The sequence below is a fragment of the Camelus bactrianus genome, chromosome 2 (assembly GCF_048773025.1).
Source record: "Camelus bactrianus isolate YW-2024 breed Bactrian camel chromosome 2, ASM4877302v1, whole genome shotgun sequence".
In the NCBI taxonomy this organism is placed as follows: Eukaryota; Metazoa; Chordata; class Mammalia; order Artiodactyla; family Camelidae; genus Camelus; species Camelus bactrianus.
This window is the reverse complement of record NC_133540.1, coordinates 47,372,514-47,399,255: the sequence shown is the minus strand read 5'-3', so window position 1 is coordinate 47,399,255 and position 26,742 is coordinate 47,372,514. Positions and strand designations below refer to the sequence as shown.

The 26,742-nt window shown below is 33.9% G+C and overlaps 1 protein-coding gene across 4 annotated transcripts in view; it reads left to right on the top strand.

The window, feature by feature from the left end:
* Nucleotides 1–26,742, top strand: part of FAT4 (FAT atypical cadherin 4) — a 156,411-nt gene that overhangs the window by 53,956 nt on the left and 75,713 nt on the right. For all 4 annotated transcript variants that reach the window (XM_074341179.1, XM_074341175.1, XM_074341168.1 and 1 more), the window contains 3 exons: nt 16,828–16,959; nt 23,601–23,862; nt 25,211–25,561. In XM_074341179.1, coding sequence (XP_074197280.1) covers nt 16,828–16,959; nt 23,601–23,862; nt 25,211–25,561 — 745 coding nt within the window. The remainder of the gene's footprint in view (nt 1–16,827; nt 16,960–23,600; nt 23,863–25,210; nt 25,562–26,742) is intronic.

Here is a 26,742-nt window from a genome sequence, read left to right as displayed (position 1 = left end):
AAAGTGACAAAGTGTCAGTGTAATTTGGTACGCTTGACAGTATTCCATAACAGATAACTAAAAATATTCTTTGGAAAATTTTAGAAAGTGCTATCTATAAAGAGCCACCTTGGTTAGCTTCAGTACAAATAAATTATAAGCATCACTTCCTTATTCTATGGATTTACTGATTTCAAATGCCTCTTACCTATTTTTTGAGAGCTTTATTTAGCAAGGTATAATCCACTTATCATAAAGTTCACTCTTTTAAAGGGTACAATTCACTGATTTTTTTTTTTTTTAATGTTCACAGAAATGTCTAGATTGACCCTTACTTTCTCTCTTCGCTTGTCTGTACTATCTATTCCAACAAAGTGTGAGCTGGTGGCATTCTTTCAGTATTGCTAATGGATATGAGGGTATGGCAGGGGGAGCCTGCTAATCCTAGCTAAATGCAGATGAAATAGCTTGTAAAATCACAAGGAATAATAAGTATTCAGATATAGATTCCCAGAAGCATGAAAAAGAAGACGATTAAAATAATACATTTATTTGTCATACTATGAAACAGTGTAGGCTTGTTAGCATCAGATAAGTTGTCAGATAAGACATTTGTCTCATATATTTAGAATAACTTTATGTGGGCCTTAAATTCATAGAGGCATCTTAGCATCTTCAGAGCAAAATGAGTTAACACTCGGGAGTTTTTTTGTTTTGTTTTGTTTTTGTTTTTTAGATTATCACTTGAGAAAGGGCAACATCATAACACTGAGTGGCACAGTCTGAAATTATTCTGTGGGCCTGAGTGATTTAGCAACTCATCAAACGACCATAAAGAAAGTTTGATCCTTATTTTAGGTTCCTTTTTGTTGATTCTAAATTGAAAGTATAGCAAGAATGTTTTCACTGGCAATTGCCTTTATCTTAAGATGTAATGGCACAACACATTTGGCAAAGTCACTAAATTATTTCTCATGTGTATGTTTGGTGGAGGCAGTTATTACCATAGGAAAGATTTTAAAAATTAAGATTTTATTCCCTATCTTGTTTCAGCCATAGCTCCAGTGAGTGTTTGAATGTTTCCTTCATTTCACTGAATGATTATTCCTCATACTTAATTCAGACCTTGGCAACCTGCTTGGGTGCCCTAATGAGTGGGTTCCCTGGGGGTTAGGCCTGGCAATGTGTATTATGAAAACTCTGTCTGGTGATTCTAATTTGTAAACTTAGTTAGAAACCACTGCACTGAAATTAAGTAAGCTCTTTTGTATCTCTGCCCTGGGTTCATTCGTTTTCATTATCCAACAGACATCTTTGTAAGTTGACTCAAAAGATTTTCCTGACTTTTGACGCTGTCCATAAAAGTATTTTAAAAAAGAGCTGCTTAATTACTATTTTTAACTGATTATGAGATTTCATTAATAAACATTTCAATGTATAGTAATTACTAGTAAGTTTTTCATTTTAATAAGTTATTAGATTTGTAGTCACCTGCACTACATTTATACAAAAGCTATTTCTTTATATGACTTTATGTTTGCCTGACCTGACATTACACAGAACTGCATTCTTTTTGCATTTGGAAGCTTGATTTTATATATGAAGAAGTTGAGGCGTAGAAAAGGTGACAGATGACTGGATAAAGGCATCAAAACTAGAACCCAGGAAACTAGAGGTGCCTTTGCTAAATCTCACCCTGCTAATAGAGATCTTACTTTCAGCAAAATAACATCAGTTGTATAAAATTATTGCTATTAATTTGAATTTTATTGAGTATGCATTTAATTTGCAAATTTTATTGGTTTCTCATTTGTGTAAGAACTACATTTAGGAAGTTTTTATCAAATATACATTTTTACATATTTAAGTATGTACTGTTTCCACTCCGGTTTATGTGTTTTTTCTACCCTTTTACTTTCTTGCCTGACAATTAATAATATTTCTGAAACTATACTCAAAACCAGCTAATTTTGGTTTTGCTAAGATTTATTTAAATTTAAATCACTAGAAACTCTTAAATATACTATTTTATGACTATTAACTAATACATACTTGAGTGGTTACTTACTCTTTTGTTAACATATGTTCTGAGTAATCATGCACATTTTAAAAGACAAGTTACTAATCAAATGGAACTTTCAAATTTTAGGTTTTTATAAGTAACATTTGCTTTTGGAGAGCACTGGACTTCTAAGAATTAAAGTCTACTCTAATCATGAATAAACAGATTCAAAAATGTTGGCAAAGCCTCCCAAACCAAAGCCAAATTAGGACATTTGAATTGATTTTAGTATTATCTTAGTAAATAAAAATAAGCAGTTAGATGTTTTAAAAATAGTCATTAAAAGTAGAGAAAACCTTGTTCATTTAGTCACATGACTATTCTCTCTAGTAGGCAATTGAGTATAAACTATATGTCATTGGCTCCTTCAATAAACGATTTGCTCAAGTGGAAAACCTGAAAGAACATTGCAGGTACAGCAGGGTTGTAACCACTTATCCAGGCACACAGACTAAGACATGAGCGCTCTACTCCAGCACTCACAATTTAAAAAAAAAAGTCATAGATGTGAAAACAGCTGGTGCCAGGTAGAAAGTATACCAACCCTGCCTCACACCAACAGGCACGTTACTGCTTGCGTGGATTGTATTGAACTGGACATAAGGACCAATGGATTTAGGAATGTAGTTTTTTAAAACCTAAACTGTTTGCAGCAAAATGTCATGATAATAGGCCAAGATAAAGGATAACTTTAAGAGTGTCATTAGGTCTATGAGGTCAGAAAAGATGGCTTGGATCATTGCTATACATCCACCACTTAAAACAGCACATCGTAGGCCCTAAATAAATATTCATTGCATGAATTAAGGAAATACAACTACAGAAGTATAATTATTGCTCAGAAAGATAATAATACATGACACAGCCGTCACTTTTAATATAAAAATAAGCTGTAATGTAATATTATTTCCTGAGACGGGTACTGGGTCAGAAAATTTTTTTCCTTATCACAGAGGAGTCATGAAACTAATTTCAAAACCATAGACAGTCTCAAATTAGGTCCCCAAATGGACAATTATTAACTGTAAAGTATTTTCTTTTAATAAGGTAATATTTGTGGTAAAGATTCTTGGCTCCAGGAATTTTAGACAAATTTTCTAATCTTTGGTTTTATAAATTTGTTTTTTCATGTGACTAAATAAATATTTATTGTCATTTCCTGCTCACCAAAAAGTGCAGTGCAGTTTTTCAAATAGATATGAGTGCATCCTCTAAATTTAATAACATTCAAAATACTGTGCAATAAATAAAAGTTCCATGCTCAATATTCACAATTGCAAGGTAACTTAGATTACTTTCTCAACTGCTACTACGAAAAATTTAAATGTAGGAAGTAAACTGAACTGAGAAGATTATGTTTTTCTACGGGGTGGTTTCATTGCTGATGGAGTAATTGGGAACTACGTCCTCTACTATAAAATGTTTACGAAAATTGCTTGATTTGCCGTCTCATTGGTTGAATTGAAAGTGCATGCTGTACAAAAAACAAGGATATGTCTTGTGAACAAGAAATGTGTCTATGCAAGGATCAATAGAAAAACCTTGATGAAATGAAGTGTGGAAAATGATTACAGGCTCATTCTAGTTTCTCTGAGTTTGCAGGTCTTTGGAACCATAAAGCTTGTCGTGCCTTGATTTTTGACAAGGAATATACCTTTTTTTAAAATATGAGAGCTAATTGAATTTTACTGACATGATTAAAAACATGTCAGAGAGAATGAAAAATGTTAACATGTTAAACTAACTTTTGAAAAGTGAATGTAGTAGACTGTAGAAATCTAAAACAAACACATTGATATTTTCTAGTATGTAAACTGTATGCATTTAATATTTCTCTTCACCTAATTTTTTTACTTCATACTTGTTATATTTTAAAAAACCAATTTCTAACCTGTATTTCCCATGCTTTTATGGAGTTTATACTCTTAGGGAAATTGGATAGGTGAAGATGGTTACCTACTAAAAAGACATACATTGAAAGAGGTAAATCTGGCTGTTGTGAATACTATTAATACAATCAGATAACAATATTCACTTGCAAAGGTCATTTTTGTCATAGTCAATAGTCTGTATTGAGGTTTTCTTAGAAAATACTTTAAAAAGAAAGACCTCTACAGATATACAGATGTTTTTAGTAAAGGGAAATTTTATATGAAAATTTGCATGATGATTTTCATATATATGTACACACAATATTAAAATTTGTTGTTGATAAAAACATATTGAGAATGCTTAGTCACACTTTAATATTAGTAAAAAAAAGTTAACAAAGTCCATTAAAACTGTAGTTTATTCTCTTATTAAAAACTATTCTCTGATTAACTGAAAAAACAATCACAGGCTCAAATAGCTAAATACAACCACGAGAGGAAAGGGGTAGATTTCCTGTAACATTTATTAACATAAGCAGACTGTGAGAATTCTATTAGTCTGGACAGGAGAACTGCAGTGTTTCTCCTGTTTTCCTTATTAATTTTGACAGATTTGAAGTGCTTGCAATTCTGCACTACTAGGTTTCCATGAATCTCTTATTCTGATATAGCTTAATTTTTGCATACTTACCATGGGTTTAAAAATGCAATCGTTTCTTAAATATGAGTGAAAAAAAAAACCTAATGATAGATTATATGAAAAGTTTTTCTTTTGTTTTCATTTTAGTGAAGAGAATATACCTTTATTTGAAGAATAAAATCAAAGCATCTATTGATATCATCCTAGTCATTGTTACAGAGTCATAAATTGAGAGAGTGATGTATTTGGACAAAGTAATCAGACCATGTTACTTTGTGAGGATGATTACTTGTAGTCAGTAACTGCTTATAATTGGCATCTTTTTCATTACTCTTGAGTCTAACCTCTTATCTTACAAGGTACACAGATGTTTTATTGTATTTTGCACATTATTTTCTCCTTATTGCAAGAGTACACTTTCGTAGCAGTTCAACCATTTCTTTAATGGTGCAGTAATTTTTTAAAATATGTTAATCTTCTTGTGACACTACTATAACATTAAAAAACTTCACTACTTTGGCTTCAAAAATGAGAAATAAAAGAGGAGTGAGGGTATATAGCTTAGTGGTAGAGTGTGTGCTTAACATGCACACAGCCCTGGGTTCATTCTGCAGTACCTCCATTAAAATAAAAAAAAAATAATTACCCCCCCCCAAAATAAAGAATAGAAGACAGTGTTCTGTACTGAAACATCTTTTTAAAGAAAATCTACTTTGTCATTTATTTCTTTATTTTTGACATTTAAAAATATTTTTCTTATTAATTCGCTTTTACTTTGATAAACATCAGAGGATCATTCTTAGGACTTTCATTATTCAATGTAATTTTAACAGTTGATGGTGTCCTCTGCTCTTAATTTTGCATATAAAATAACCATTCTCTTCATTTTTTACATATGTAATGACAACATGTGCTATTGCAATAAGCATATTGACTTTAAAATCATTGCATAAACACATATTAAGTGCCTGCTGTATGCTAGACACTACGCCAAAAACTAAACATTCCACTGAAGCTTAGAAGAGAAACATTCTTTCTGAATTCTTCGAAATGGGCTTTCTAAATATAAAGTACAGTGCACTACAAAAATGTTTTGCCATGACAGTGAATTCAAATTTTTCAGAAGATATGTTTTACATTTTAGGGCAGATAAAAGCTATATTCATTCCTGGTTATTGATGAGCTAATACTATTTCATATGAATAAAAATTGTTATAGTTTTGAAGTAAAAAAAGCCCCACAAAGCTTTAAATGGGGCTTAAATTTTATACTTTGAAACAGTTGTTTTAAATATATAAAGAAATATAAGCAATATAAACTAATAACCAACTAAAACAGAGTAGAATAGCTGTAAGTCAAAACATCATGTCTTTTGTGCTGAGTAACAGAAATTTCTTTAAAGGTGAAGACTCACGTGCAGAGGTAAAACAGGGCAGAGGGATTCATTTGGCATTGTGGCAAGTCCATAAAAAGTAGCCTGCCAGGCCTCATGTGGGTACTAGAGAAGCACTAAAGATGGAGTCAAAGAGATGCACTCTCTCTTATTGCGGTCGTGTTTTTAGTGTTCTCTTGTAGTGTTCCCCATTTTTTCATCATTTTCTACTCTTAAGAAAGAGGATTTGATTGACTGAACCCAGCCATGATTTGTTCCTCTTGGGTCATGTATTTCCACCCTCTTCTTCTAATCTTTGGATTGCGAGAGCAGTGGGAAGCTTGAAGATCCCGTCTGGTTTTGAGTTGCCCTTCTAAGGGGTGTGTCATGCTAAGTGAGAATGGGAAGTTCCACAGGGTAGGAAGAGTTATGAATAAGTTCATAGCAATAAATCCTACAAGGCATACCACAGCTATCAGTATACATGAACATTTTTCTCTTTTTTGCCTCTTACGTTAAACAGAACAATAATCCATCATTTAAAACGTAAAAATTAAGTAACGTATTCAGTAACAATAAGTAGCAATTCAATTCAGGAAGCCATTGTTTTGGCTTCTGTATCTGTTACCTGTTGCCTCAATACTGTTGCATAATGAAGAGCCACACAGCCTCAAAGGCCTACAGCAATATATATTTATTCTCACGCATCTCTGGGTAGGCAGTTGGGTTGATCTCAGCTGGGCTCAACAGGAAATCTGGTTCAGGCTACAAGTCTCTCAGTTCGCTGGGACTCCTCTACTCAATATCTGTTGTCCTCCTTCAGGTACTAATGAACTCAGGGACGTGGCATTCTAGTGACCATGGCAGAGGTACGAGAGAGCAAATGCATTTCAAGTCTCTACCTGTGTCATATTTGTAAATATCCCATCGACCGAAACCATAATCATGGATGAGCCCAAAGTCATGAGGCAGAGAGAGAAACTCCACGTAAAGGTGGGAGGAACTGCGAAGTTGCTTATAGGCAGGGGTGAAGAATCAGGATCAATAATTCAATCAACCAGAGATTGTATCTCTAATACAAATCAAACTATTTTTTGTTTTTCAACAGTCTTAATAGAAGCCTATGCTATTAAAAAAAATCCAATATCTATTAGGCAAAAAAAAAAAGTGAAGAAAAATTTGGTGGAATCTTTTTATTTGTTTTTCTTGAACTACATTTTCCTTTTGATATGTACTTACCACATTCAGATTAATGACTACTGAAAAGTGTACTACAGGATGCCTTTGGAGGGTGTTTGTTTTGAAGGATGGTATAAAAATTTCCATAAGTTTCGTAGGCAACCGCACATATTTTAACTTGATCTTTTATTCTGCATTTACTTTTGGGCATCCTTAAGAATCTGTTAAAATGCAGAAATTATGCGGTATTGATTTCAGGAAAAGTTGAAGTGGTTACACATGGTTGCCTTTGCCTTAAAAGAAATCCTTATTTGGTTCTAATTTGAACAATATTGAAAGCACAACAAAACTAGCTTTTTATTATGTCACCACACATTTGGTGAGTTATGGAAAGCATTTTATTTCAGGAATGGAGTTAACTATGTCTTGTCCGCACTTTTGGCCGTTCTTGTCATTTCTGGCTACTGTCCAAGCCTGCCTGTTACTCAGACATATTTCTTTCCTAGTAAGAAATGCGCTGAAATCCCAGAAACATATGCTGCTGACTGCTAGAAGAGTTTTAGTAGTGAGAGATTAATGTAATTGCTTTTGTTTGAGAAATACAATTGGTCACAGTTACATACATGTAGCTTATATATAAAATAGGTTCTGTTTTAAAAATCATTATATTCATTTTTACTTTGCTTTAAAAAAAATTAAGCTGAAAAGAACCTTAAATGTGTATCCTTCCTTCTTTCTTCTTCTTCTAGCATATTTCAAACAGAAAAAGTACAGATTGATGTGAAATAAATGCACAGATGTCTAAATATACACAAAACCTAATCTAAATTTCAGATATAAAGTTTGAAATGAAATGACAAAGTGTTTGTTAGTCTAAAATTCCAAAGAGAGCAATATTCTAATTCCCAAATTAAATGTTACATCCTCAAATATTATCATTATATCATGCTGCTTTTACTAAAATGTTTCTATTAAAAAAATATAAGAAGTGTTTAGTTTATATAGAAGACAACATTTTTGTGCTCAACTTCTAGCAAAATGCAGATTTTTCTATTTTTTGATCATCATTCTAAAGAAAAACTATATAAATGCATAGATTTACTTTCTGATGATCTCTGAAACTCCAGTAGAGTTTGGGCCTGCCACAGACCTGTGTTCTCAAGAATTTCTGGTTCATGTATACATGTAGTAGCTCTATTGATTTTCCCTAACAGATCACACCCAACCGCTACCAGTCTTTCATAGTGCAGGATCACAGGTTTTTTCCTTCATAGTTTGATTTTGCCTGTTTTCTTCAAGATTTCAGTTTTGAAAGTTCTGAAATATCACCAAGATGAGACAATAAACTGTGATTACAGCAACCACAGACTCTTGTGAATGAGGTTGGTTACACACCATAAATAAATAAATACCTCAAAGCATTGTTCACAGAGTCTGATCAGACCTTGAATACCTATGCAGTCCAAACATTGCATTCCTGACATTTAGGACTTTTAAATGTAAACCGTTTCTTGCTGGAGCTCTCTCATAACTGACATATGAGTCACTTGCAAACCATAATAGATTTTGGCTCTGCAGCATGATGAAGTGTTCTGGATGTAGTGAAACATTTCACCCAGATTCATGGCAGCAGAATTCCCAGTGGTCACCCAAAATAGGGAAAGAAATGAAGAACAAAATTAAAGGAAATATGCAAACCCTGGCACCATCCTTTCATGGCAATACAGCTCTTTATTCTTGTTGTTAAGAGATGGAAGTAGTTAGAGTTTAAACTCATCAATGATAGGACAAGTAGGTGTCGAATCTTCTTTTTCTTAATGACTGAATTTAACCTCATACATGAAATTTTTTTAAAAGGGTGAGTATATATATGCCCTACTAAATGAAACTATGTGGTTAGTTCTTATACAAAAAAAAAAAATCAAATGTAGAATGTCAAACTTTCTGCTGAAATTTAATTAGACCTTCTGCTATGTAATCTCAATATATATAGGCTTTGACATAAATTTACTAAATAAAGCCTGGTTATTGGAAGCCAGTATAGCATGCAGAATGTGTCAATCCCATCAAATTGAGTGAATCACATACTATCTAGCTTCATTCAAAGAGACAGAGTGAATGAGAAGCTATTGCCAAACATTTAAAATGTAAATTTGATTATTTACTTGAGCCCGGGTTTTGATATTTCTATTGTGACATCTTTGTTTAGTAAATGTTGCCCTTGGTTCCCAAGTTTAATGTCAAGGCACAGTGTGTCCCTCTGCACACACCACCCTGATGCAATTGTCTGCCAGCACAGAGCCTCTCCCTGCATTGCAGGCAAGCTCAGAGTTTGCACACAGCCTCATCTCAGGCAGGAAAGGTGGAGTTTTCCTTTTCAGAGCCAGAGGAAGTGACAGCTCAGGCGAGATGGTTGTGCTGATTCTGGTGTGGATTTCAATTTGCTTAATTTGCTTTCAATTTCAACTCCTCATTTGAATGTCCATCTAGAATATTAAATGGTAGAGCTCAGCATTTTGTTTCACGCTGATGAAATAAAAAATGGTTTTGAGTGTAAGATTAGACTTCTTCCCCACTGAATTTCAGTAGCACCTACACAGTGTAAACTAGGGCATCATTTAACAAAGTGTTATTGGAGTGACATCATAATGACCTGTTAAGGGTAATGCACATTTGAATGACTTCAGTTATTTTCTCAGGTTTGTTCGTGATTTTTGTGGTGTTTAGCTGCTTCTGAAGCAGTGATGGGCACTGCTTAGGATCTTATATTCCAATCTCCCAACTGGGAGATTTCCTGAATAAAGTATACATAAGATGTTTTCCTGAAGCTCTTTTAAATCACCCTTCTGAGAATAAAGTTTTTGAATTATCATCAAATGACTTCATATAAAAATTATAGATGGTGGCGTGATGGACCCACAAGATCTAGGAAATCAATGGGATTGAATTGGTTTTAAGTATCAGTGTAATATAAGGCAACTTTGATGAGTACAGTCCTTGTGTACCAGTAACCTATCCAATTTATTAAATTTGATGAACATGTGACTCTAATAAAAATGTAAAAATAATATGGGTTTGCTTTTTAAAACAGGAACATCTTTAGAGAAAAAAATGACATGCCAGAGATGGATAAGTTGCAAGAATGCATAAGTGAACAAGACATTTTTGCCCTCAAAATTCTAGAAGTCACCAATTTGAGCAGTACAAATGATCTTTGTTAACCTGAGGAGATTTGCAATAACCAATTTTTATGATATATAAATGTATTAAAGAAATCAGAGCAAAAAATACTTCTATTGAAATAAGTATTTTTTGGCAGAATTATTAATTAAAGGGTGTGTTTACATACAATCTGGTGGCACTATCATAGTATCGTTGGAGGTAACACATGTGAACTCTAAACATTATTTTTGGTGCAATGCTTTATCAGATTTATGTGGTAATAGTAGTACATGAGAAATTGAATTTTGGAGCATCAGTTTCACAGAAATAAAAAGACAACAGTGTAATTAATTACACGTGCCACTAAAAAAAAGCAACTAATCAAGCACTATGTGCTGTGATGAATCTTCTTTTACTATTTTATAGTTTATGTACTTTATGTCTATCCCACCAACCATTTAGACTTTAGTCATTTCTGAAAATGCATATTATTGCATCTTTAAAAAAAAGAAATAGCTATTTGGTAGACTTTTTAAAGCACTAATTTTTACTGATTATCTAAAAAGAATTTAGCTGTAGTTCTTTATTTGTAATATATACCCACCACCTTTCTGCTGAATAATTAATACTCTTACAGTGATATTGATAAAACAAACCTTCACAGATTATTTTCCCTTTAAGTAAATATAAAGGAGCCTAAAAATGAGCAAGAATGTGGGTAAAATAGTATTTGTAAAGTAGATGACCAAATATTAATTTCTTCAAAAATGATTTTCCTGTACACATCAAATGTGTATTTTGTATGAAAGATCATTGTATTCATGCAGAGATTAGAGGCAGAGCTCTAAAGCATATTATGCCCCTTGCCTCCCAGGCCTGGTTCGCGCCACAGGTCTCTGCAGAAATCTGCGGACTAGATTTAAGAGGCTGACTGCTGTTTTTCTTAGATAAACCACTACATTTCAATGTCCTGCTTTTGATTACGAGGTGAACTCAATAGTATCTACGATTCCTTCTAAGAATTTTAACATGTCTACTTGCAAATGATTTCTAAACTTTTATTGTATTATGAATTCTCCAACCTTGCAAAAGAAAAAAAGATTATTTTTCATCCTTATTTATTAAGAATATTTATGTACGTTGCCAGAAGATTGTGAATCAAAAATATATTTTAGGGCATTTTTCTTCCTGATTCATTAAGAGCCACTTTATTTAGCTTGCAGAGAGTTTATGAATTAAAGAATATGTTTTTAATTGTGGCTGTGAGAGTGACCACAGTGCAATCATCAGTTTATTAACTGGGGAATGAGCTCGTACTGGACCTTGCTATTTTAGTCAATTCTTTAGCCTTGGATACAGTGTACTACTTTCATAATAGCAACTTCAATCAGTGAAATACTGTGTTTTATAGTTCTATCTACACATATGTAATGATTTGATAATTGCTAATTAGCAGTTGTTCATTTATTATGTAGTTGTATCCTGATTTATTCACTTAAAAAATTAAAAACAAATCCCCAAGATATAACATCACTCCTGATGCAGCTGCAGGCTTAAAATGATAAATTGCATTTTACAGAAAAAAATAGAAAAGAGGAAAGCATTGTACTCATTTCACAGCAACCATTTGCACGGTAAGGTTTTTGGTTTTTAAATATCCATTTGGCTTTTCAGCAAATGGAATATCAAGGACTCTAATCCATCAGCATAAAAAGGTTTGGTGACAATATTTAAAGCCCTAATTTCAATTTAACTTTTACCTTTACAAAACTACCAAAAGACAGACCATTTCTTTAAACTGATTGATTGTTCACTCCCTTAATCTCAGTCAGGTTTTTGTCTTTAAATATCATCAGTTTATTTACCAGGGTTTCACTGCCTAGGAATCAGGTGTCTCAGACAAGAAAGTCATTCTTCCAAAAGGTTCCTAAGCAGTAAAGGGGTGACGGCTGGGCGGCGCCTGTGGCTCAGCCCTTAGCTGTAGCTGATGTTTTTGTTTTAAATAAGTCAACCAGGAAGCTATCAACTGCCCTCGTAACTGTAGCAGGTGAAAACACATATGTTCCTTGAGGGCCACATATCTGGGCACAAAGGTCAACATTTGATAGGCAGGCATAAAATATGCAAGTGCCTTATCTTCATGGTGTAACGTTTCTTTTCTCTTTGAGGGTCAATTTTCGCAAACTTACAGAATTGATACCTTGAAAATGCCCCCTGGACTTAAATTGTGGAGGTGACTGACAGTTCTTGTTTGTTTTGTTTTTATTTAAAGTACAGCCACTTGGAAAGGGAAGCTTCTGAGTTCAAAATGTGATTTTCTTTTTTTTTTTTTTTTTGCAAAGTAGTAGTTTGCTTATTTCAAGTCCACACCTACGCAAAGATAAATGTAAAACCCTGAAGGGGCAATGCTAGCACTAAAAGGTTAGCTATGCTGTAGTTTTTGTTAGCCTTTTAAAAGGAGGGAATGTATTTTAAACATATATATATATGGTGTAGTTTAGGAGTTATATTTTAGACTGTTTTAACACCTCAGAATTTTAAAATAAGCCACTAATAGCCATTATCTGTATTATTTAACATAATCTAATTCGTACAGAAAAAAAAAGGGGTCTTCTCTAAACTTTTAATGTTTAACTCTTCGGTTTAATATGATAACATTTCAAAGCAAAGCATACCAAATCTTAGTCCAAAGAGGGAGTGGTAATGGAATAAAACTCTTAGGTTGGTTGCAGATCCAAGAGAGTGAGCCAACTGCATTTTAGAATCTAGAATCATCAGGAAAGGTGGTAACGGCCAAGGGCAAAGCAGTAGAGCAGGTCAAAGAATTATCCATGGTGTGGGGGGGACTGGCTTCTTGGAATCAAGATGTCAACATTGGGTATCCCAGAGGTAATTGTAAATGTTTCTATTTGTACATATATCTTTTATCAAACTTTACTTTTTCCCTGCAAGGGACAGTGGCCTGTCTTATTTTCTTCTGTATTTTTAATGACTAAAATATACCTTTTATGTGATAGATTCTAAAATATCAAATTAATGAATACTGGAACCATTGCCCACCTCTTAAGCAAACAAGGTCCACAATCTTGGAATTCATGTAGGTAGAAACACGGCACACCAAATCAGGAAAAGTGAGGGGCTACAGGGTAACACCTACTATGCTGAGGAGTTCAAATCTCCTCTCTTGGATAATTCATACCCCAGGCTATTGAGGGAATCTAGAGAAGCCATGTTGAAAGCCTTTCAGGAATATTGAGGAATCGTGGAGTGGAAAAAAAAAAAAAAAAAGACTGCACAATTAAGAGAAAATATCTAGATTTTCAAAAAAAAAAAAAAAGGAATACAAAGTTTCAACTTTCTGGCTGGCAAGTCAACACTGAGTTTGGAAAAAGAATAGCTTGGCTTATTGAATGAAAGGCCTCTGGAATCCTTAATCAAAAATGTAAGCTTTGCATATATCAGAATTTAATGGTGAGATATTCTAGATCTCTGTTTAGAACTTATTATAGATACACTCAGAAATGTTTAGTTTTGAAGTCATTGATATTTAACTAAATGTATTCTTTCTAATAAAAAAGGAATTACTTTACTGTAACTGAAATAATGGAGATGGCCAAAATCTCATGAAGCATACATGATCATTGACTTCCAGAGCTATATTTAGGGATCATATTGTTCATTTTTCAAAAATTCTTACAGGCAAAGATTTATAGGCTGACCCAAGATTACATAGCTAGTTAGTTCATATGTAAGTGATCCAAATTCCAGACAGGAATCAGACAAACATTTATAAGAATTTATTTATATAGCTGTGACATATTTTTCAAATATGATTCATTATATTTATTGAACACACACACATCCAGTGAGATAGGTGTGTAGAGAGAGAGGTTTGCATAGTAGTAAAGAAAACTTGCTGGCTCTGTGGTGTTGGGTAATTACTTAACGTATGTACTTTGGTTAACTCATTTCTCTAATGGAAAGATAATAGTACTTGCCCCAAAAGACTCTTTTGAGGATTTTATATGTATATGTGTGTGTGTGTGTGTGTGTGTGTGTGTGTGTGTATGTACACATACATGTAACATAAAACATAGTCGGCACATGCATGTTAGTTTTTTTGTTTTAACTATTAAAATATAGCAGGGGCTTGCTCAGTTCATGCACTCATCATCTATAATGAAGAGTCTTTCTATTACACCCTTATACCCAACATGTTTCTGGTGTGTGTACTGTGTCCTGATGCATCTTTGATGTCATGTTTAGTTAGTGCCAATCTCGATTCTCCTTACTCTCAATTTAGTGTTCTTCCTTGCAAACACATATTCATTACATACTTATATAAACACACACTTATATATGCATATTCTCTCAGAAATGCATTTACAAAGCTTCTTTCTCTCCCTCTCTCTTCTCTCTCTCTTTCTCACACACTTACAAACAAACACAAGCACACAGAATGTTGGCATGTTGGTTTCCAACTAGACCAAGTCATGAAATTATGGATAAAAGACAATTTAGAAATCTAAAAAATTCTATTAAGCTAAAAAGTCCTGATTGCATTAGAAGGTATTCAGATCAGTTATCTCTTACTCATTTATTTTTCTACTGTAGTTTAAGGACTATGCACACAAGTATGAAAATTCACACATAATAATGGGAAGATAATTTCTATTTTCTGAATAACATTAATGATTATATTCTTGGGTGACCATCAGATGAGATCTCAAGAGTTCTTGATTCTTAAATCCACAGTTTTTAGCCTTTTGAAATACATTCATAGGTATGTATTTTCCTACATGAAAGTTTAGTACATATTTAATACATACCAGAGACGAGCAGTGACTTGTGTTGGTTGAGTCTAGGTTATATGACTTAGAATTCTAATTTATTGAGTTCCTTTCCTCAAAGTTTCTCCCTGGATCTAAGGAACTGCCTAGGTCTGTCATGACAGCTTGAAAACCAAAATCAACTTTTTATTAAATACTTTCCTCTGTGCTAAGCACTTTGCTGGCATCATCAAGGTTTCATCTTCATAAAATGGTCTAAGATACATGTTATTATCCCAATTTTAAGATGAGGAGACAGGCTCAGAGAAATTAAGTGCTCAAGTTTCCATATTTAATAAGTTGCAGAGACAGAATCTGAACTGTGGTCTTTCGAATTTGAAAAGCTCATGTTATTTACAGCCTTGCAAGAAAGTTGGAGATGCTCTTTATAGGATGCAGTTGTAGCTATTGTGGATCTTTTCTAAAGGAAGTGGTGCAGAGAATGTTAGTAGTTAGCAGATTTCTAACTACTGAGTCAGTCTTAACCATTCCCTAGACTAACTTGAGCCATTTGCTGTGATCAAAACCGTCCTATTAAATAGTGGAACTATAATAATTGTTTAGTACTTAATTTTGTACATTGTTTCCTGGGGTTTTCTTTTTATCAATGGTTCATCCTTTTCTTAGTCTGGCTCTCATATATTTCCCACACATTCCTTGCCAGAGAGTAATGACAGTCCTACCCATTACTTCCCTCTCCACTCCACCCAACCCTGCCTGCTTCCTGGAAAAGAAGGAACCAGAATTCTTTTGCTCTCTCCTAATATTCATCCTCATCACTCTTAGATCTGATGGCATTTTTACAGTATAACTATAAAAGATGACATTTCATCCTAGGAGAAAAATGTCCTGGTTATATCCAAGCTAAATGGATGGATGGTTTTTTCTCCATGACTTAATTTTGTGACTCAACTGGGGAAACTTCCAGTTTTATTAGCAGCTGTCTCCCCTTTTCTTATCAGATATTCAGCTTTTAGCACCTAGCTCAAAAGAGAAAACACATGGTTTGAAGTTATTATTTAAACTTCACAAATTGTTCTTTCTAAACAATTTTTTTTTTCAGTTAGGGAAACAAATAACCCTGACTAGGATCTTTCAAACAAAGTTGTTAATATTTGCAATCTATATAAACACTACATTTGAATGGAATGATTGTTTAGCTTTAGTCACATTAAGAAGTGTTGATAGGAGTGGAAACAGAAAGAAAAGATGTGTGTGTGTGTGTATTTTCCTCCCCTCAAAGGTTGAGAGTTGACTTTAAAGGGGAAAATGCTGAGTGTTTCTTAAAACAAAATGTGAACTTCTTTGTTTTCCCTGGTATCAGTTGCCAACATGTAAACATTTCAGGAAGAAATTTGACACTACCTCATCTGTGTGTCAGACAACATTTAATGGTTGAATGACAGATAGTCTTTAAGTCTGACCAGTTTTTCACTGGTGCACAAATCTGGGGACTAAAATGACGGTTGGTCCACAGTCTATTCTAATATAAACTCCAAGGTGGTCATGTAAAATCAGTTACTATCAACAAGGCAAGTGATCTTTATTTGGATTTCATATTTTCCTGTAAGTATTTCTCACCTTTCTTTAGGGCATTTTCTGTTTTGGATGTTATATATAAAGTTTCTGATTCCTTTTGGAAGGCCTAGTTGAGTGGATCCTGGGTACACAATTTAATGGGTACCTTACAGACATATGCAACGTTCATGCATTGTTTCTTTCTCTCCTTGCAGGTAGAAATAACGCTTCAGGATATCAATGACAATCCACCAGTGTTTCCGACGGACACGCTGGACCTCACTGTGGAGGAGAACATCGGCGACGGCTCCAAGATCATGCAGCTGACAGCCATGGATGCTGATGAGGTAGCGCACAGCCTGGCCCTGAATTTTTGAAACTTAGTATTTCAGTGACCTATCGAATTTCTACTGTGTGTTGACAACTTTTATTACCCAATAACAAAGGTTAAGCATTGTGTGCTTTTTTCCAAAGATCATTAATTGTTGAAATGTGATATAAGAATGCTAAGATGGGAGACTATCTAAAGGTAATTTTCCTTTGAACAGCAATTCACAACTCAGTTAATTGCTGGCTGCATTTTAGATTTCTTAGCCAAATTATTTTAAGTTCTCAAATAATAAAAACTATTTACAGATATAGCTTATTTTGTATGCATGTGTCACTCTCATATGCTGGTAGCTGCTAAGAATTTATTTTTATTTTATTTGTAATTGGAAAAGCAAATTATTTAAAATTTAAAAATTTAAGACTATCTTACAACTTTTCATTTAATTTGCATATGTATATATATGTAAATATATATCTCAATAATAGCCTTATGTATTTTAAGGAAATTATCTAGGAAGCTAATGATTTTTCAATTCCATTAATAAACAGAAATTCTTTCCTAGGATGAATGTGAAATTTGGGGCACAATTTAGAATACTATCTTCTATATTAATATTTTAAGTTTAGCTATGCTATCTTCATGCTCCAAATAGCATGGAAATTGGATAATTCGTAATTTACATTTTCCCATAAAAAAACAGCATCAATTGTTTTCTCCTTCTTGATGGATAAAAGGTTTAATTAATGTTCTAGAATTTCAGACAGAGGAATAATGATCCTATACACCCCTTTCTGCCCTTTCTCTTTAAGCTAAGCCCCAAACAGATTATTTAATTTCCTTACCCTCAGTTAAGCTCCAGAAGTATCTAAAAACTTGATTTTTGGCCTATTTTTTTAACTTTAAAAAGGTATATAATTCAATAACAGACTAATTCTAACAGCAAGTATAGAAATGTAATGACTTAGTCATCTATATATTTTGCCAAAATCTAACTAAGGAAAAGGAAACAAAATAAAGTGTAGGCATTTAGATAACTGTAGTTTTCTACTGGAAAAAAATGATGTGTTAAGTTTTTACCTTCTACTCAATTTCATATAAAGTTTGTTCCCAGTCCCAGCTACCATTAAAAGAGTTATGTTGCTGCATATTTCTATTATTATTGAGAAAAATGAGATATCATCAGCTAAAATTTAGTAAATGCTTCATTTTCTTAAAACTCATCACTGATAATATATTTTGGATAGCTCAATTCATAAAATTTAATTATATCTCATTTAGCAAAATAACAACAGCAAAAAAAAAGCTCATGCAATTTCTATAAGCTCACGTAAATGATACATCAAATAATTGCAATTGTAATGACTGCTCTATTGGCTATACTCTCTGTAGGAATAGAACACATAAACTGCATTTATTTCAGGTGACTTTTTCAAGGCATGAAGCAATAATCATGTTAATCATGATATATATGTTATAATGAGATACACTGTTCTCTTAAGAACCGATTATTTGAAAGAGATGCCAACAGTCAACCCTTTTAATACTATCATGTTGGCACTGTTATAATTTTATTTTCCTTCTTACATTTTCTTTTCAAGATATGACAAATAAGGGTTAATACAAATGCAATCCTGCCTGCATGTTTATTTTTCTCTGTCTGACTTTTCTGGGTGTGTATGTATGCTTGCACACACTTGCTTGTCTTGAAGTTCATCTTTTGAGATATGTTTATATTTAGGATGAGATTTGAAGACGGCTGAGAAGGTCCTTATGTCTCTAGGTATTTACATCAACAGGGTTTTATGGTACTTTGCTTTATTTCTATTGAGATTTTTTTTTTTTTAAGTTTAAAAAAATGTAAGTAACCATTTCTGGTATTACCGCTTAGGCATTCTAGTGTTTTTGTTTTTTTTAGGTACTGAACATAAGGTGATGATAGCTAGGATATGTGAGAAGTACCCTTGGGGTGAGACAGGGTGGGGAGTTAAAGAAGCAGAAACAAGTAAGGCTAGAAAGCTGAACAGACCAGGGTAAAGGAGGGAGGGTTGTTTGCAGTTCAGAGGGAGGTAGGGATGTTGACAATTTGTGCAGGCTGTTACTCTGCCTGAAGGCATAAAAACTACCACAGAGTATTTTATAAGACCTGTGTGCGGGCCAGGGGAGTGGAGGTGGAAGGGGAAAAAGGTAGAAGAGGATGGAAGGGAGGAAATTTCACCTACCACTTTAAAGGAAAGAAGGACATTTTTGTGAGACTGCTTTTGGACCATTATTTTTTAAAGATTAAGCTCATGAGGTTGTTTTCTTTCTTGAATATATTTTCTCTTAAATTTTTTAGTAGCATTTTAATGACCACTGACAATTTCAGCTCCTGACCTGAGGAACCAACATTTCTTTGGCTGTATGCCAAACACAGTGGATACCTAGGCTTCCTATGGCATTCAGAATTATTGGCTGTTTCCTTTTCTGCGTAGCTTGCAATAAATTACTATTAATGCTTTCAGGTAAAACGTCTATCTTCTACTCTCTTCTCAGCTCCTTACCTCTTAATTGAATTTGAAAATCGGCATGTATATTTGAAATGTTTTCTCTGTTACCAAATCATGGCTCTGTTTTCTTTCTTCATCTAGTTTTGAGTAGGAATCAATACTGAAATGCAAGAGGTTTCTTTAACTTTGTGGCCAGCATTAAATTGTCACACAACTATATAGTGGATTGATTTTGAAAGATTAATAGACTTCTTTAAAACACTAAGATTATATAGGTCATCAGCAAGTTATGTCCATATATTCTTTAGTTTATATGCTTTTCCTTAATTATGAAATCGAGCACAGAAATACTAGTTTGTCAGAGAAACTCTAGTAGGGCGCTGGAGAAGAATGCCTGGGTAAAGGAATCTGTTTTAAAAAGCAACATGTACATGTTGAACGTAATTTAAATATCATTTGAAACGTGTTGGATCAAGATACACATCTCTCAGATGCACGTGACTTCGACAGTCTCTTGTTTCCTTTGATAAACAGAATTATTATGCTTGTAATGGGCTAGGAGACTCGAGCTTTGTTTCATGGTACCATACTTGTTTTTGAAAATACTGTTTAAGGTTGTAAAACGCACTTGCAATTTATAGCTATTTACTTTTAGAATTCCTTTCACGTGCTTTTGTCTCTGTGGTATCTCAGGAGAGCAGAATATTTTTAAACAGCATTATTTCCACTGTGCTGCAGCTGCAAGACGATATTTGTTTCTTATAGTATTGTGGATACTGCATATTTTGGAGATTAAATAAATAAACAGACTTTTCAAAAGGCCTAATTAAATCATTCCTCTTGGCCACGCATTTTCAGGCATCTCTAGAACTACCAGTTCACCACATCAGCTGATTTTGAATAGGAACAGACTTGTTTTATCAACATAGTCTGATGCCTTTGCTTCTGTTCAGAAGAATTATCATAAGTTTAGGAGTATTAATTATTATAGTCACTTTTTTGTAGACAGGACATTTCTAAATTGCAAACCACTTATGTAATAGCTTGAAATATGTTTCTGTTTCTTGGCTTTCCCCTAATTTCCAAATACCATTTTAATAGGTCAGAATTGAGTGTAGCTGTTTTTCCCTGGACTGTTTTACCAGAATAATGGAATTCCTTGTGAAATGGAATAAATAGTACAGAATGTGGTCAGAGTAGAAGTCTAAAATTCTTATTGAATGTTTTTGTTAAACCATAGAATTACAGTAAATCTGTTAGATACTCCATGTACACCTGAATATACAGGGTAAACGTGTGCAGTGTGTTAAACTGAGCTGTTCCGTTACTAAATTAAAATGTGCTCAGAGGCATTCCTGTTACTAAATTTTCAGATTGGGTTAGAGAATGCAGTACAAAAATATAACAAATACCACTAGACAGAAATTTTGAAAGAGTGTTTTTCCCTTTGACTGCTGGAAGTCATCCCCTTATGTGTTTGATTATGCAGATAAAACATATTTAATCTATGATGGAAAAGATGTATGGAAGCTTTGAGTGCTGTAACTTCCTAGTATGCCAGCTTTAAAGTCCTAAACCCCCTAAATTATGTTCTCCACAATACCTTCTCAAGAGATCTTAGCCTAGATATTTTAATAAATAAATTTCTCAAAGTATATTTGTTTTAGGTGAGTATAATTTAAATCAAAAAACAATTTTTGAAGTTGACAGTTCCAATACCACATATCCCAGTGTCAAGACTCAATATAATAAGAAATCAGAAAATACTTTCCCTGGACTATATAGCAGTTCTAACCATATTTTGATATAAATTATTTATTTGCAAACATCTCAGTCATCAAATATACTTAACCCATTATATTTCTTTTATAAGAAAACAATAAAAATGGAAATAAAAATAAAAATTAGCATTGTTGTACACTTAAAACTTCTCAAGGAATGTTCTAGTTTCACTACATGTATTAACACCTTTAATCCTCACAACAGCCTTATGTGGTAGGTAACATTACCAACCCCAATGTCCAGATAAGGAAACTTAGGCTCATAGAGGTTAAGTAGTGGCCCAGTGACACACAAATAATAAGTAGTGGAGCAGAGATTCAAGCCCAAAAATATGGCTCCAGAGCATTAGATCTCAACCAGTACAGTGTGTGATGTTTAACTTAAGATTTCAGTTATAATATATATAATTTAAAATGTCTAAATCAAAATGCTCATAATTTCATATATATAAGTTTATAATAGATTTTAAAATACTGTAAAGTTAGCTTTCCCCATCATCAAATCCAGATGGGTGCTGTAATTTTAATTCTCTTTAACTTTTTTATTTTTCACTTTGCTGAAATCAGCTCTTTCCTGAAGCCTTCCTTTTCACCGTGGTAGCAGACTGTTCCTCTGGGTCTTCTAGGTCCCTCATCTTCTCCCTCCATCAGTCCCTGTCTCTGCCCCTTCTTCCCACTCTCTAAACATTGCTATTCAATCTTTATGACACTGTTCCTTTCTCTATCTATTCTCATTTAGATCCTCAACAAATCTTGTGGCTTTAACTGTCATCACCTACATATATCGACCTTCAGATAGTTTAATCAAACCCCTTCTCAAATCTCTGACCAACAGTCATTTCTGTGGTTGTAACCATTGCCACATAATCATGAAGCAATCCTTCAGTCTCTTAACATATGATACATACAATTGTAAAATCTCACTGCCTAATTTCTCCTGCATCAAAGCAGATCATATCCTGAGATGTCTTCAAGAAGAGTACTCTCCTAATTCCCAAAGTAACTTGAAGTTAAATTTTTTTCTTCTCTTTCACTTCTGCTCCCACTGCATAGAGTTGTTAAAAGAAGGAAATGAGACTGTATGGGATTGTCAAACAGATGAGAGCAATTGTTATTGTTATTTCTCTGTCAGTAACCTAGCAGATCTTACTAATTTGCTTTGTGCATTATGTTGGGTACATAATGACTGAGAGTCTCGCTTCTGGAGCAAGACAGCAGGGTTCAAATTTCTATGTCTCAGTTTCTCTATCTTGAAAATGGGGAAGATAACAGTACTTCTCCAACTGGATTACCTTTAAATATTAAATCAGTTAGTGCCCATGAAGTGATGTCCTTAGAGTGGTGCTTGGCACTTAATAAACACTTAATAAATGTTCTGTTTTCCTCAACCTTTCTGTACCTTCTGCCAGCTTCCTAGTTTAAACTTCAGATTTTACATGCTGCAGCTCAGAGGTCTGAGAGAACCCCTGAATGCATCGCTGCTTTCATTTTACAGAACAGGGACTTGGAATCAGCAAACAACACAGATTGTATAGAGTTTCACCTTGAGGAGGTGAAGCCCCAGTCTCTTTGGGCCAAACTCTACTCAGTGTCTCCCTTCTCTGGCCTCTCCTCGCTCTAGTCCATCCTATGCTGTCAAGAACCTCAAAAGAAAATTGTTTCCAATTTTAAAAAAGATTGGTGGTTTCTTGTCCATAGAATTCAAGCGGATTTGTTGAGATTCTCCAAACTGTACCCATAGCCTACTATTTTAGCTTTTCTTCTTTGTGCTATGTTAAAACTCTCCACGCTGCCAAACTGTTCCAAATCATCCCTCTCTCTTCTTGGTTCTTACAGTGCTTATGGCAAGCCTCCACTTACTGCGTGCTTCATTTAATTACCTTCATGCAGAATCAGAAGGAACATGAGCTCAGAGTCAGGCAGACTGGGGTTTAAAATCCACACTCACGCTTACAGTGTGACTCTGCAAAGGTTAACTAGCATCTCAGAACCCCGTGTCTTCCTCTGTGAAATAGTATCTCCCGGAGTGTGCTGTCACAGGTCCTGGCCCAGAGCAAGCTTTTAGCCAACCTCTGGTTATGTGGTTGATAGTATTAGCATCAGTCGTAATTTCCACAGTGACAGTTCTACTCTTTTCCATGTACACATTTAAATAATTTAAAAAATACATAGCTAAATAATGAAGTTGAGATTTCTTGTACTAGTTAACGGAGTGAATGGCGAAAGACTATGTAAAACACTACACAGACCTGTTAACGTTTTGAAATCTTATGGTATCACATGAAATTAAGCTCCAAAGCCTCACTATGTCAAATACCCATTCAGCACAAGGAGTAGTAAGTCTTAAAGGTCTCTTTTTAGCAGTTCAGATGCTGATCTTTTATTTGTAGGGTGCAAATGCTCTTGTCACATACACGATCATTAGCGGAGCAGATGACAGCTTCCGCATTGACCCCGAATCTGGAGATCTGATAGCTACCAAGAGGTTGGACAGAGAACGCCGTTCCAAATATTCCTTGCTGGTTCGTGCAGATGATGGTCTTCAGTCCTCGGATATGAGAATAAATATCACTGTCAGTGATGTGAACGACCACACACCCAGGTTCTCCAGGCCTGTGTACTCTTTTGACATCCCAGAGGACACGACCCCAGGTAGGTGCATGCCCTTCAGTGTATTTTGCCAGGATTACCTTTGACTACAATTACGGACTGTTTTGGCTGCTCTTAAATTGTGATTAGATTTTACCATATGCTGCTAGTATAAATGCTGGATTTTTAAATGTTTTAATTAACCCACTTTGCTACAATTCCCAAGGACATTTCTAGACTTTTGAGAGCAAATGAGGGTAGCCATTAATCTGATTACTAATTACAGGTATTTCTGTTTCTGAAAGTACTTGTGCCATGCATTGTTAACTCATCTGGCAATCATTGTTTTGATACTAGGTTCCAATTTAAAAATTTGTAATGATGAAATTATTATAAAATGTCTAATTTCTAATTTCTAGTGATGATTATTCTACTGTATATAGAAAGAACAAAGAAAAACATATGAAAAGCTGTGAATGCTGGTTCTAACACTTAACTATGTGAACCAAGGCAATGAATTCATTTCTCAGCTTCAATTCCTTCTTAGTACAATGGAAACAACAATTCCTATTAGAATTAGAGTAAGGGTAATTTAGAAAACATGTATGAGTTTGCTAACGTGGGGCCTGAGGATTAGCGGGTGCTCGATGAACGTTAGTAGAACAGGACTCCTGAATTATCACCTTGCTTTCTTGAACATATTATGTTGTGACTGTTGAGTTTGAGTGCTCAATATCCATGCTTTTCCTGTGTGGGTGCTTCATCCCCACTATTGGAGATTCTTATCTAAAACTGAAATTTTATTCTGAATTACATTTGGAATGAGTTTGCTTAATAAGGTATATATTTTAGAAACTCATTTGACAAAGGAATGAAACATTTATACAAGACTACTTCCCACTGCAGTCTTTTCCCCAAGATGAATTGTGTATGTCCGCCATGAAATTCCCATCACATTTACGTCTTGCCTTAATTATAGCAATGGCCATATGAGCTGTCAAGTGGTAGCCCCTCAGCACAAGTCTTGGTTACTGCTTGGAATCCCCAGTTCCTGATATTAGCAATGGGCCCCAATATATGCTTACTGAACTCATCAATGTTTTTATGAATTGGTAGTGCCAGATGGAAAAATAATGTTAGAAGTAATGTTAATTCCTCAGAATATTTTCACTGCAACATACATATGATCTAGTGGACACCTAATATGCTACCTACTTTGTTACTATTTGGTAATATTGGTATCAGTGTTAATGTAGAAATCTACAAAATGTTGTGTTCATTATACTTTCATACTGATTCTCTAGTTAAAATATTTAACTATACAAATAATTTTTTGGTGTCATATATATTCTCTTAGCAATACTCACTCTATCCTATTAATTTCAGACTATGAATTTATTCTTTTTGATAGGTTCTTTGGTAGCAGCTATTTTAGCTACAGATGATGACTCTGGTGTGAATGGAGAAATTACATATATTGTGAATGAAGATGATGAAGATGGCATTTTTTTCCTGAATCCAGTTACTGGAGTCTTTAATTTGACTCGAATGTTAGATTATGAAGCACAACAATATTATATCCTCACGGTTCGAGCTGAAGACGGTGGGGGACAATTTACTACCATCAGGGTTTATTTCAATATACTAGATGTAAATGATAACCCACCTATTTTCAGCTTGAATTCATATAGCACATCTTTAATGGAGAATCTACCTCTAGAATCTACTGTTCTTGTGTTTAATGTTACTGACGCAGATGATGGTATGTACTTTATTTTATATACTTAAACTTTATTTAAAATGGCATCAGATTTATATCGTATTTATTTACTGTATGCAGCTGTCACAAAATTGCATTTTGTAAATATAGGTCCAAAGTCAAGGAATAGGTTTATAATTTAACCATGGAGGATTAAAATATTAAGTATTTTATTAGTTAAATGTTTATTTATAATAGTTACACAGCATGCATTGTTATCATCTTTTAAACTTTATCTTCCTTTTTTCTCCCTAAATGTGTGACACTATTGCAGTTTAGTAATGTAGAAGTCATGAAATAGACTTTTCGATACATTTTGTCAGATAAATAAAAATATTTGCTTATGCATATTCTTTTAACATAAAAAGGATAAAATTTGGATGTAAAAGAAAAACCAGAGTCTCAAAAAATACTTAAGAATTCATAATTGGTTTTGTACTTTTGACTGAAAACTGCTCATAGTATCTTAATAAGCTTTCATGCTTTGACTCAAAGGGCAGTCTCAGATCTCTTTTAACTTATGCTATATAATCAAGTTGAGCTTTTTACATTAAATCTAAACTTTAGTGTTTTATTTTTATTTATTGCAAAAGCATTTGACAAGCTTTATTTTAAAATATGAATCTCCTGGACTTTCTTCTAAGACCTATTTTGGAAATACACATATCAGATAATACAACCATAGAGACAGCATTGTACAGATTATCAGTCTTTAACTAAACCGGAAAGTTAATACCTTATTTTCCCTTCTGTTAGATGCAGTGAAATGCTCTTTCAGTTGAGGAAACAAGAGACAGTATTTTAAGAGGAAGTAAGTCTCTAGCCCAAGGATATGTCTCACGACATAGACATATCAACCTTAATTTAGAATTTCCTGGTTCTTGCTGACTTTAATGATTTGTGTAATCTCAGAACACCTTTCCGTTTCTATACTTAGTTTCCTTCCAGGATTGTCTAGAATTGCCACTTAGAAACATACAAGAGGCAAAAAGCACAATATTTTATGTATCTTTCAATTCACAAAATTAGAAATTATTTCTTTAGAGTTTATTAAGTGCATTTTAAAGTTTCCACTCTTATTTAAGCACAGTTAATATTGGACACACATTTGTCAAGTATAGCCATCCCTTGGTAACTACAGAGGACTGGTTCCAGGACCCCTGTTGATATCCAAATCTAAGACG